General features: G+C 40.0%; 1 protein-coding gene across 3 annotated transcripts in view; it reads right to left on the bottom strand.

The window, feature by feature from the left end:
* glrbb (glycine receptor, beta b) overlaps window positions 1-13,968 on the bottom strand; it is a 76,855-nt gene that overhangs the window by 43,593 nt on the left and 19,294 nt on the right. For all 3 annotated transcript variants that reach the window (XM_061891825.1, XM_061891826.1, XM_061891824.1), the window contains exons 3-4: window positions 5,993-6,099; window positions 865-932 (exon numbers count right to left, since the gene is read on the bottom strand). In XM_061891825.1, the coding sequence (XP_061747809.1) occupies window positions 865-932; window positions 5,993-6,099 (175 nt within the window). The remainder of the gene's footprint in view (window positions 1-864; window positions 933-5,992; window positions 6,100-13,968) is intronic.

Genomic DNA, 13,968 nt, shown 5'->3' with positions numbered 1-13,968 from the left:
GAAGAAGCCAGAGTACCCTAAGGGAACCCACACAGTCACGGGGAGAACATGCAAACTCCATACAGAAAAATCCCGAGCCTGATATTGAAATCAGGACTACTCAGGACCTTGGTACTGTGAGGCACATGCACTAACCCCTCTCCCACCGTGCTGTCATCATAGGCTATTTATTGTGCCTTAAGCCAAGGTTTTTCAACCTTTTTTGAGCCAAGGCACATTTTTTTCATGGGAAAAATCCTGAGGCACACCACAAGAAGAAATCATTTAAAAACGAAACTCAGTAGCCGATGTTGACGATAAAAAGGGGAGCAGCTCCACACTACAATCCATCCATTTTCTACGGCTTATTCCCTTTGAGATCGCGGGGGGGCCTCCACACTACAATACACAGTAAATATAGCATAAGCCAGAGGGGATTGGCTTTTGTGATGGGCATTAGAATGCTTTAATCGGCATCGGTTGATCCAGCCTTCCATTTTCTACCGCTTGTCCCTTTCAGGGTGGCCTTTTCAACAAAATTGTACGGTTGATATCTGTTCATCATCTCTGTTATTGTGTATGTTGTGACCCCTTTCAAATGACGGCTAATGGCATGTTCAGTGCAGAATGTTGGTGGTGGTGATTCCACGAGTACATTAATGGTAGGATAAGTTATTTTCCAGATCCAAAGTCCATGTCACGTCCTTGAGTCTTGTCGCTTCATTAACTTTCCAGCTGGGCTGCCTTATTGTTTTTGGAAATGAAGTCATCACGTAAGCGACGGTACGTTTTGCCGTAAACTTATGCAATCAACTCTTTTTATAGCCTGGATTGGTGTAAATATTAATTGTCAAGGTGTCGGGATGAAGTGGAGTCAATTCTCACCATCGTGGTCTCTTGGATGGAGCCAAAGCTGTTGATGAAAATGTTCACTCGGTCTTCCACTGGTATTCCTGTGTTGGGGGGGAAAAAAGAAGGATTACTGTAAATTCCGGACTATAAACCGCTACTTTTTTTCTACGCTTTGCACCCTGCGGCTTACAAAATGGTGCAGCTAATTGGATTTTTTTTCGCTGACAGCAATATGGCAAATATATTTTAAACATTACACACAAAAACAAGCAAATACACCAAATAGGTGTGTTATGAGAACATGTAGCAACAGTTGACGCGCTAGCTGTTCAAAGTCAGGACCCAGGGTGGACCACTCATCTGTGCATAAGTACGAGACGACTCTGTGCTGCTGACCTGTCTCCACTAAAGATGATCTCCTTCTAGGGACTGGACTCTAACAGTATTATGTTCGATCCACTATGGACTGGACTCTCACTATTATGTTAGATTCACTATGGACTAGACTCTCACACTATTAACTAAATCCACTATGGACTGGACTCTCACTATTATGTTAGATCCAATATAGACTGGACTCTCACTATTATGTTAGATCCACTATGGACTGGACTCTCACACTATTAACTAGATTCACTATGGACCGGACTCTCACTATTATGTTAGGTCCACTATGGACTGGACTCTCACACTATTAACTAGATCCACTATGGACTAGACTCTCACACTTTTAACTAGATCCACTATGGACTGGACTTTCACACTATTATGTTAGATCCACTATAGACTGGACTCTCACACTATTATGTTAGATCCACTATGGACTGGACTCTCACACTATTATGTTAGATCCACTATGGACTGGACTCTCACACTATTATGTTAGATCCACTATGGACTGGACTCTCACTATTATGTTAGATCCACTATGGACTGGACTCTCACACTATTATGCTAGATCCACTATGGACTGGACACTCACTATTATGTTAGATCCACTATGGACTGGACTTGCACTATTATGTTAGATCCACTATGGACTGGACTCTCACACTATTATGTTAGATCCACTATGGACTGGACTCTCACACTATTATGTTAGATCCACTATGGACTGGACTCTCAAACTATTAACTAGATCCACTTAACATCCATTGCACCGGTCGCCGGGGGCAGGATGGGTTCCCCACAACCATGGTCCCCTCCAAAGTTCTCATTGTAGCCCATTGGGTTGAGTTTTTCCCTTGTCCTGATGTGGGATCTGAGCCAAGGATGTCATTGCGGCTTGTGCAGCCCTTTGAGACACTCGTGATTAAGGGCTGTATCAATAAACAATGATTGATTATTGTTTGTGCCATGGTGTCATTGTTTGGACGAGGTCGCTCACTGCAGTTTCTTTCGACTCAGCTTTCAAGCAAAAGTACAATTGCCTATCAGTCTTCTACCAATCTACAGCGTTTCCACTCATATGGATTCTTCATTCACCACTCCAAGCAAGGTTTGTAAGTTTTACAATACAACTAAGACAATTCATACCGACCACCTACTAAAGTGTCCCATGTGTGATGTCTGTAGGAGTGTTTTCATCCATATTTGTATGTACTATCATAATGTAATGAAGCCAGCGTCATTAGCTTTAGCTCATATGCTAACACATTTAAGAGTGTCTGTGTTAGCATTTATAGCTTACAATGGCATTTTGGTTTGTATTGTTTCAGTTTTGTAAACTCACAAAAACATCACTGTGGACCTATTGAGTCTATTAAGCTGATTGGAGAGCTAACTTTCGCAGTCAGTGGGTCCATGACGATGACTTCTGTTTTGTTTGATCTGCCGTTTTACTGCCGTGTTACAGACTGTCTGGCATGTACAATTTTTTGTTTTTACATGTCTATAAATGACATTTGTGTTGCCTCATACAGGTTGTGGTCAAAATTGCATTGGAATATATGTCACCATACATGTAATACACACATCCTCAAAGGTTGATAATCATTAGCTGAATGTAGGGCTGGGCGATTAATATCTCAGTATGTTTAGGCCATGTCACGATACACCATGTATATCTGGATATATATATATATATATATATATATATATATATATATATATATATATATATATATATATATATATATATATATATATATATATATATATATATATATATATATATCTGGATATATATATATATTTATTTATATATATATATATATATATATATATATATATATATATATCCATATTTTGTCTTAGCCTAAAATGAACACTTGATGCATATAATCACAGCAGTATGATGATTCTATGTGTCTACATTAAAACATTCTCTTCATACTGAATTTTTATATATGCTACTTTTAAACTTTCATGTAGAGAGGGAAATCAAAACTAAGTCAATTGACCAAAACAGTTTTTAAGCAGTGATACAAACATTCATGTCATTTCAAAACAGAAAGTGCAAGATTGTCAGAGACATTTTAAAACAAGCTATGAGTGCACTTTTGTGCATGATGTCACTAAGATGACATATCAAAACAACACTAAATTAAAGTGCACTTTTGTACACAACGCCACTACAATAGTTCAAAACAAATAAAGTACACTTTTGTGCATGATGTCACTAAGATGACATATCAAAACAACACTAAATTAAAGTGCACTTTTGTACACAACGCCACTACAATAGTTTAAAACAAATAAAGTGCACTTTTGTGCATGATGTCACACAAGATATTTCAATAACTGTACAATATAAATGAGCTGCATAATAGGAAATCAAATAGTGTATGTCCTTTGCTATGTGGTAGGTTCCTGTGGACGTTATCTCCTTCTGTTGTTGACTATTTTTGCCGGACGGTGCTGATCTGGAAATGGAAGACGCTAGCCTCAATTGGGTCAGTGCTTGGTCATTTTGTGGGTTTTGCACCAAACGGAGATGTTGACATGCGGAGTTTCAAGCACTCCTTATTCTCTAGCGCAGGGGTCGGGAACCTTTTTGGCCGAGAGAGCCATACGAGCCAAATATTATAAAAAGTATTTCCGTGAGGGCCATATAATATTTTATTCAAGACTGAATACAACTAAATCCCTGCATTTTTAAGTAAGACCAACATTTTTAGTGTATAATAGGTCTCTTATGCTTTTTAATAACATTGTTATTCTGAAGCTAACCAACAATAAATAAAATACTTCTTACCATTAATGCGACTTCTTGAACAGGTGCGGTAGAAACCGGATGGATGGATTAAGATGCATGCGAATGTTTTATATTTTGAACGTTATTTTTGACACTGTGATTACCAGCGTAATTATTCATGACTTATCGTGTTAAGCAATGTCAGCTAAGATTTATCTGAGAGCAAGGTGCAGTCATCAAAAGAGCCACATCGGGCTCTAGAGCCATAGGTTCCCTACCCCTGCTCTAGTGGGTGACTTTTCAAACGATGCTACAAATTAGCAGTGCTGCTACTTTTTGTAGCAACGCTTTTGCCGCATACTTGACATATTACAGTTGTCTGTTCGACATCTTCCCGCTTGAAGCCAAACCACCGCCAGACGATGGACCCCCTGCTTTTTTTCTTGGGAATTAATTCTTCCTCCATTTGTTACCAGATTCACACCTTCTCTCTGTCGTGTCACCACTCGCACCACCTGCCACTGCTAACCTTACCCATGCCGCTACCTCTCTCCTCGACAAGGGTGTAGGAAGTTGCAAGCGCAACGATGGATGGATGGATGGATGGATGGATGGATGGATGGATGGATGGATGGATGGATGGATGGATGGATGGATGGATGGATGGATGGATGGATGGATGGATGGATGGATGGATGGATGGATGGATGGATGGATAGATAGATAGATAGATAGATAGATAGATAGATAGATAGATAGATAGATAGATCGAACTTTATTTATTCCTTCAGGAAAATTAAAATTTTCAGCACAATTCCATTGAAGATCAGACAAGGATGTGACGTATGTAAGAAGGTGCACTTGTTTTAAGTCTCTGTGAGAAGGAGAGACAAGAAAGAGTGAGAAGAGCCTGTAGTGTAATGCCCGCAGCTAAAAGCAACTGTGTGAGAACTTATAATCCAATACTCACAAAACAGTCATTTTCTAGAGACAAACCCAAGATATATATGAGTATATTGGATATATATCGCCCATCCCTCGCTGAATGGCCGATGACTTGTGCACAATTAGTTCCTTTTGTTTCTCCAAACATAGATTGGCAGTCATGTTTTTTTTAATAACAGCACCATCATTTGGAGTATTTGTCAGACATAAAAGCACAGGCAACACAAAAGGGTGAACGTTTTAGAAAAATGTCCAGGCTTTTGTGTGCAGCGGTTCAGACCTGGAAGACTAATATGTTGTTTGATGCAGGATTCTTTTGACTACGAGCTTGCTTAGAAAATATAATCTGGCTGTGTGCATTCCTACTGGAGTGCAACTAATTCATTTTCTATGCTTATAAAAAAACCTTGCAGTGGTCGATAAAAGCAAGGAGGTTTTTTTTTTAAGCTTTGGCCAAATAAATGGACAGTTGAGGAGATCGGGACATGCTGCTAATGGATGACTTTTCAGGTCACTCCGGAATTGAGAGCAGATGTTTTGCTTGCGGAGCGGTCGATTGCGCTCGCGGCACACGGAGCGCAGTGCAAGCGGCCAATGACGGCTCTGCCAAGGGCGCCAGGATGGACGCTATTTAATGTGACGATCGACCTGAGGAGTGTCGAGGACATCAGTCAAGCACTGGCCAGTTCTTTAGGGACATTCGTGACCGCAGGCTTGTGATTTATTGTAGTGTACGCTGTGTAAACTGCAAAGGCTGACTATTAAACATCATTTGTCATTGAATCACACGACAAGATCAGGTTTAAGCATTAAGTGTTAGTTCCCCACTGCAACCCGGTGAGCTAAATCTTTACATTTTTACTCGATGACTGCATGTGTGTGAATCTGAGGCATCTGAGAGTTTTAAAGGAAAGATCAAGCTCTCTCCCAGATGCCCGCTCTGACCTAAGATTGCAGGGATGAGTCCAAAAGAAGACATATGCATCAGAGTATCTGTTGTGAAATTAGCATGACACCAGTGATCAAACGGTTTTCATAAAAGGCGAGACAGACGGGGATGAAGAGGGAATTCGGACTTACCTTTGAAGTTGGGTCGTATTCTGGGATCGTAGGTAATCAGTAACCTGTTCAAGATGTTACTGGTGGAATTGGCAGGGACTCGGGCCAGATCCTCAGATGACAGCTGCCTACAAAGAAAGGAGAGCCGAGTGAAGGCCGTCACATGGGCAGGTCACATTCCTGGCAAATGAACGCTACAGCACAGGCACAACACGCTCATGACGCCGTTCTGATTCAATTAAGGACCCCTGGAGAACCACCGCTGGTTTGTTCCATCCGTGTCTGGAACTGGACCACCCAAACATTGAAGAATGAACATGTGGAACGAAGCCCAGCTCAAAAGTCTGTGTGGGGGAACCTGCTAGAACACGGCCATAACACATTCAAGAAGGCCAACATTAACTTGTGAACCATTTCCGTGAGCTGTTGTGTAAGTTTTCTGTTAGCTAAATATGCATAATAACAATAACAATATGCCTAATTACAGTTGTAGTGTTATAATGCTAACCAGGCTTAGAGCAAACAAGAAGTAGAGCTGATTGTCAGAACCTATCGGCCTTTTCATCATCATTCTCCAAGAACCAAAAGTAGCCCTCCAACTGACTGAGGGGACAGTAACACATTCACAAATGTGACACCCATTCCATGAATAACAATAAACGGTAATAATGATAACCACGGTACATGTCAAACTACTTCCTTAACGTAACCACAACACCAGGGGGAGCTCCACAAACCACGTTAAACCCAGATTCGATCCAACAAAGGTCTTAACTCATTCTCTGTCTATGCACTCCCAACAGGTATAAAAGTAAGTGCATCTCTATATTCCTTCAAAAGCGCTCTAAAACAACACCTCCAGGCAACTTCAACACTTTACTAATACCCTCCTCCATTCACATCCCATCTCCCCGGATTATAAACAACTCAAATGTACTTCTAATGCATATACTTGTTCTTATGCTATGTGAACTCACTATGTTCTCTGCTGGCTGTACATATCCTACTAAATAAGACCTACACTGTTTCAATGTCCACATTTCTCTGTTGATGCAATTGTTGATGACTGAAGTTCTGATATCCACCAAAGCTCCTCATCCCACCCCCCGGATTGTAAATAATGTCAATAATTCAATGTACATACTATGATGATTAACTTGTGTGATGACTGTATTATGTTGATAGTATATATTTGTACCATGAATTGATTAACGTGGACCCCGACTTAAACAAGTTGAAAAACTTATTGGGGTGTTACCATTTAGTGGTCAATTGTACGGAATATGTACTGTACTGTGCAATCTACAAATAAAAGTATCAATCAATCAATCAAACGGTAAAACTCTCGATGATTAGTGTTACCGCCGTTTGAATTAAAATGATCGCAAAACCTTGATTGATTGCCGCATTTTAATAAACTCACGGACAGACTGGCGATGGCTTGCGAACTTAAATGCTGACAGGAAAACAGGAGACATTAAAATGTTTTTCCCATCAAGAAACAACGTAGGTCAAGAAAAACTTTTAATAACTCATTCATGTCTGAGCAACTTTAATTGTGCACATTCAACAGACAAACTGTGCTCTCTTAGATTAAAATGACTGATACAAACAAAGGTGTTTTTATGCTGCGTTCAAGGACCGCTGAAGAGAGTAGGACACCACAACGCCCGCCAAAACACTTATCAGTAAAGCATAACACTGGGTGTATTAAAAAAAAACTAAAGTGTGTGTGTACAGTAAGTGCGTTTCGAGCACATCCAGCAATTAAGTTAAAGTTAAGGTACCAATGATTGTCACACACACACACTAGATGTGGCGAAATTATTCTCTGCATTTGACCCATCACCGACAGGGAGGTGAGGGGAGCAGTGGGCAGCAGCGGTGCCGCGCCCGGGAATCATTTTTGGTCATTTAACCCCCAATTCCAACCCTTAATGCTTAATACGGCGATGAAAATGCTCCTGTTATATTTTTTGTCAAAATAACTGTGACAGGAAATGTTCATATCGTTAACATCCCTAGCCTGCAAAACACTAACCCGTTTTTGACGGAGACATTTTGGGGCAATGTGTTCGAAGCAGAGGACGTAAAACTGGAGGCTTTACATTTTACTCGGGTCAAGGGGGAGGAGTTTTATCAATCAATCAATCAATGTTTATTTATATAGCCCTAAATCATAAGTGTCTCAAAGGGCTGCACAAACCACAACGACATCCTCGGTTTTGCTTTAGTGTGTACCTCTTGTATAAACTGTTTGCTTGCCTAACAGAATTTGTATTGGCGACATCCAGTGGACACATAGAACAGCAGTTTATTTTACTGAAACATTTTAACTTATTTTAGCAAACTTGCAGGCGGAATAAAACCTATTTTCAGGTCTGAGCCGGCCCGCATGTCGTAAGTCTGACACCCCGGGTCTAAAATGTCAAGTATAAGCGCTGTGATACAAACAGTCCTGCTGCATGTTTGTTTTCTGCAAAGCAGAAAGTGTCCTCCAATAAAATTGTTTTCTTTTATTTTAGTCAACTCACTTACAAAAAGTAAACTTGGTAAGCTTTTAGGATCTAGAAGCTACGCAACAGCTCAGCACACAATAGCACACAAGCTAGGGATACATTCTGTACACAGTCCTTATTTAAACAACGTTGCATAGAGACAACATTTCTCAATGAAAAAGGTAATAGATAATTATAGTTACTTACAGATAGAAAGTCTGCTTGGCAGAAGCATATTACGACGTCCAGCAAGAAACGTGAGTGAATAATTGTGGACACCAAAGGTTTGCACGTACTAAAACACGTGCAAACCTGACAGCACAAACAAAGCTGATCTACTATAATTGAGCACAGTGGATCGCAGCTCTTAAGTGAGCAGAATAGGGAGCACACTCCATTTAGAGTGTCTTCATTAGTATGCAAAATATATGCTGATCATCAGAACGTCCACAGTACTGGGAAGACAAGATGCAGATATATTATAGACAGCAAACACAATGTTATCTATCGTCGCTCATCACTGTTTTGTGAGTACTCTTGTGCATATTATAGGCGGAAAAGTATGCGCCAACTGACAGTTAGACAGGCGGCTGTGAGAAAGGAGCTGCTTGTGCTGCAAAGAGAGAGAATCCTCATATGTTTGGACTGTCAAAAATAAAATGTAATATATTCAGCAATTTCGTTTTATAATGTTATATCTGCATGCAGCGTGACTTAAAGGTGCTGTTTGCAACTTCCTCATTAAAATGTTTCAAAACAAAACAATAAAATATATATTTTTGAGGTGTGCCGACTTTTATTTGATTTTCTAGTGGTTTTAGCGACTTCCTTGTTCGTTTACGGAATCCGGTCAACATCCATTGCTTTCAATTTATCGAAGTGGTCATGCAAGTGTCGTGAAGGGCCACAGTGGGGGCCACGTACACACTGGGACCACGTTGGGGCTGAAGTCTGATAAAGATGACCTTTTACTTGCAGTGTAAACAGTCAGCCACTTGGGCCTGAGGTGTAAATCTAGTCTAATAGCACAGGCTATGGTATAGATTGCACATGTTATTGGCATCAGGCTATAAGTGTTGCCAAAGAACAATTAACATTGCACTTTGACTTAAAGACAGCATATGTCCATTCCCGATGGTTAATAAGAGATAGACTCTATTGGCCACCGGCCTTGACTCACACATGAACTTGAAGTGCCATCCCATTCCTAACCCATAGGGTTCAATATGATGTGAGTCCACCTTTTGCAGCTATTACAGCTTCAACTCTTCTGGGAAGGCTGTCCACAATGTTGCGGAGTGTATGAATTTTCCACCATTCTTCCAAAAGCGTATTGGTGAGGTCGAGAAGGCCTGGCTCTCAGTCTCCGTTCTATTTCATCCCAAAGGTGTTCTATCGGGTTCAGGTCAGGAATCTGTGCAGGCCAGTCAAGTTCATCCACACCAGACTCTGTCATCCATATCTTTATGGACTTTGCTTTGTGCACTGGTGCACAGTCATGTTGGAAGAGGAAAGGGCCCGCTCCAAACTGTTCCCACAAGGTTGGGAGCATGGAATTGTCCAAAATGTTTTGGTATCCTGGAGCATTCAAAGTTCCTTTCACTGGAACTAAGGGGCCAAGCCCAACTCCTGAAAAACAACCCCACACCATAATTCATCCTCCACCAAATTTCACACTCGCCACAATGCAGTCCGAAATGTAGCGTTCTCCTGGCAACCTCCAAACCCAGACTGGTCTATCAGATTGCCAGATGGAAAAGCGTGATCCTTCAGTCCAGAGAAGGCATCTCCACTGCTCTAGAGTCCAGTGGTGACATGCTTTACACCACTGCATCCCACGCTTTGCATTGGACTTGGTGATGTATGGCTTAGATGCAGCTCTTCAGCCATGGAAACCCATTCCATGAAGCTCTCTGCATACTGTATGTGGGCTAATTGGAAGGTCACATGAAGTTTGGAGCTCTGTAGCAACTGACTGTGCAGAAAGTCTTAGCACTATGCTGACCTCTCTGTCAGTTTACCTGGCCTACCACTTGGTGGCTGAGTTGCTGTTGTTCCCAAACTATTCACTTTTCTTATAATAAAGCGCTCAATAGACTTTGGAATATTTAGAAGCAATGACATTTTAGGACTGGATTGGTTGCACAGGCGGCATCCTATGTTTACAATTCCCATGCTGGAAATCACTGAAAGCGGCCCATACTTTCACAAATGTTTGTAGAAACAGTCTCCATGCCTAAGTGCTTGTTCTTTGTTTGGCTAATTTTACTCGATCAAACCTTTTCTAACATTCTACACAACAAAATAATAAAAGTGTATACCTCGTGCTGATATCGTATTGAATCAATATCTGTATTGGCCAACACGCAAGGCTCCAAAATGGGAATCATACTGCTCAGAGGTGGGTAGTAACGCGCTACATTTACTCCGTTACATCTACTTGAGTAACTTTTGGAATAAATTGAACTTCTAAGAGTAGTTTTAATGCAACTTACTTTTACTTGAGTATATTTATAGAGAAGAAACGCTACTTTTACTCTGCTCCCTTTATCTACATTCAGCTCGCTACTCAATACTGATTTTTATGGATCTGTTAATGCACGCTTTCTCTGTTTTGGTTTGTCAGATAGACCTTCAAAGTAGGATCTATCACATGCCTGCGTTTCACCAATCAAATGCAGTCACTGGTGACGTTTGACTCTGTTTCACCAATCAAAAGCAGTCACTGGTGACGTTTGACTCTGTTTCACCAATCAAATGCAGTCACTGGTGACGTTTGACTCCGTTTCACCAATCAAACAGAGCCAGGCGGTCACATGATTAACTGCGCTTTTTCATTTATAAACCTTTATTTACAAGTTTCGACATTTACAAACAGTTGAAAATAATAATCAAAGTAAGTACAAAACAGTGCCATGGGGTTGTAAATACAAAGTAAATAAAATAGAATGCAAAAAAAAAAAATATATATATATATATATATATATATATATATATATATATATAAATATATATATATATATATATATATATATATATATATATATATATATATATATATATATATATATATATATTATAAAGTGCAAAGCCATAGGCTCACTCAATCTCAGTAAATAACTTACATTTGGAACACAGCATCATCATTTTCACAGCTTTTGGGTTTTTAGAGGTAGAGTGTTTTAATGTAGAGTTCTAAATCTTTTTTAAAGGCACAAAAAATAGGTCGGGTATTGAGAAACTTACTTTTATGAATATAAAACTTAGCCAATAGTATAATGAGCTTGCAAAGGTAAAATTCATTTTCATTTTTTTTTTCAATACAGTGTAAAACCAAATATATATTATTTAATATATATTATTGTTTTATTAAGAGATATTCCTGGCTCTGAATTTGTTCATTGCTATTTTTATGTTTTTGTGCATTACTTGTTGCCGTCATCATTAAAAGAACAGGTTATTCATCAGTTACTTGAGTAATTATTTCACAAAATACTTTTTACTTTTACTCAAGTAAATATTTGGGTGACTACTCCTTACTTTTACTTGAGTAATACATCTCTAAAGTAACAGTACTCTTACTTGAGTACAAATTCTGGCTATTCTACCCACCTCTGGTACCGGAACAGCCTGACTAAAATATTTCCTGATTAACATGATCCATGAGTCGCATTGATTTGATGGATTAAAACACAGCACATCTTTTCCCACTTAAGCCTGCAGAAAAACTGTTTATTTTTTATTTTTTCGCAAAAAGATAGCAAGTGTAAGATGAAGCGTGAGGATGTTTGGATGTGGCGGAGGCGGAGAGGCAGAGCACGTCTGGCAGGAGACAAGAGAAGAAAAAGCCTTCCCCGTGGGTGGTGATGAAACCTCCTGCCAAAGAATTTCCCCTTCTCAAAGCACTTTACATATCATTATAAGAACGTTATCCTGCACTGAGGACCGGTTGGAGCGCTCCGCAGGAGTGTTGCGCAATGTGTGTGTGTGTGTGTGTGTGTGTGTGTGTGTTTGCTGCGCGGTTGCCATGATCAAAGTGAAACATAATTCCCATCCGATAAACCTCTTTTTCCCCCCTTTGCCTCTCTCTTCCAACTAGCAGTGCAGCTAAACTGCAACCAAGTGGCTCCTCGCGTCCACAAAGCACTTCTGAAACATGTCAGAGATTTCCAATACCAGCACTGCGCTTGTTATTTTTCTCTTTTGTCTTTAGTCATTTGATACCATTTAAGGAAGCGGCGGACGCGGTGTTCCAATATACTGTGTACACAGTATATTGGAACACTGATGGGCCTGTCAGGACATTGATGTTCATTTAGCTTTAGGAAATGTATTGGCCGCTTCAGTCCATCAAACAAAGTCTGGACAACTCTCTCGACTCATCTGTTAGACTCACACTTCATTACAGTCAGCTAAGGAATGTGCTCTGTGGGCGCCAACTTGCACTGATGTTAATGGAAAATATCTACAGTCCAGTCATGGTTGGGATTAGGATTGTACACTATACCGGTGTTAGTACAGTACCGGGATACTAATGAATCTTATTCGGTACTATACCGACTCTAAAAAAGTACCGGTCCCCCACACCCGTCACATTGTGTCATTGTTGGTTTACAAGCAGAGGAGCATGTTCGGCAGCGCACACACAGAATTATTACAAGCAGACAAAGTATGTAGTAAGAAAAGGGAGAATGGACGCATTTTGGTGTAAAAAGTCAAGATAAAGGTGAAATTATAACACTGAAACACCCTCAGAAAGAGCTGCTTTAAAACATGGCTAGCGAGCTAGAAGCTAAAGTGCAGCCGCAGTCGGCAGTATTTTAGCTATTTCTAAATCACTAATCCTCCAGTCCATGGCGACAAGTAAACTAAGTTTCTTACAAGTATCATTATCTTTTTTGTGATGTGTAAAGTTCAACGAGCATATACTAAATCAAAATGTGTATTTCCCCCGCCTTCTGTTTTGCTAGCCATTCTGTTGTCATACAAAAATGTAAGTTATAGTTGGATTTAGCATGCTGATTGAGTGTTCATTTATTCATCGAGCCTATATCGATTCATTTGTCCATCAGTAAAATATTTTTAAAGACTACTCCAATTGTTTAGCTGACTATTTATAATCTGTGTGTGGCATTGCATTAGTCTTTTACAAGAATAAACAAATACAAGGGAATAATGCCACGTAGACCATCTGATGTGTGGAGACATTTCACTCCCACCGATGTAAGCAGAAAGGTGGTGTACATTTGCAAATACTGTGCAAATAACCACGTCAAAAATGGCACCAAGATGCAGCAGCATATATACAAGTGCCCAATGATATATTATTATTGGAACTCCCCATTCATTCCCTTATATTCCCATTCTTTCCCATGGACAGTGTCCAACTTTGAATAATCCAAAAATGGTCAAAATTTCCAAACTTCCCCAGTTTAACTTCCCATGGTAAATTTGCGGAAAGTTTCCAGAAACGTTCCACTCCTTTGAAACTCTACTCCT

This window comes from Nerophis ophidion, linkage group LG29 (genome assembly GCF_033978795.1).
Source record: "Nerophis ophidion isolate RoL-2023_Sa linkage group LG29, RoL_Noph_v1.0, whole genome shotgun sequence".
Classification (NCBI taxonomy): Eukaryota; Metazoa; Chordata; class Actinopteri; order Syngnathiformes; family Syngnathidae; genus Nerophis; species Nerophis ophidion.
The sequence above is the reverse complement of the archived record's forward strand: the minus strand, read 5'-3'. Positions and strand labels throughout refer to the sequence as shown.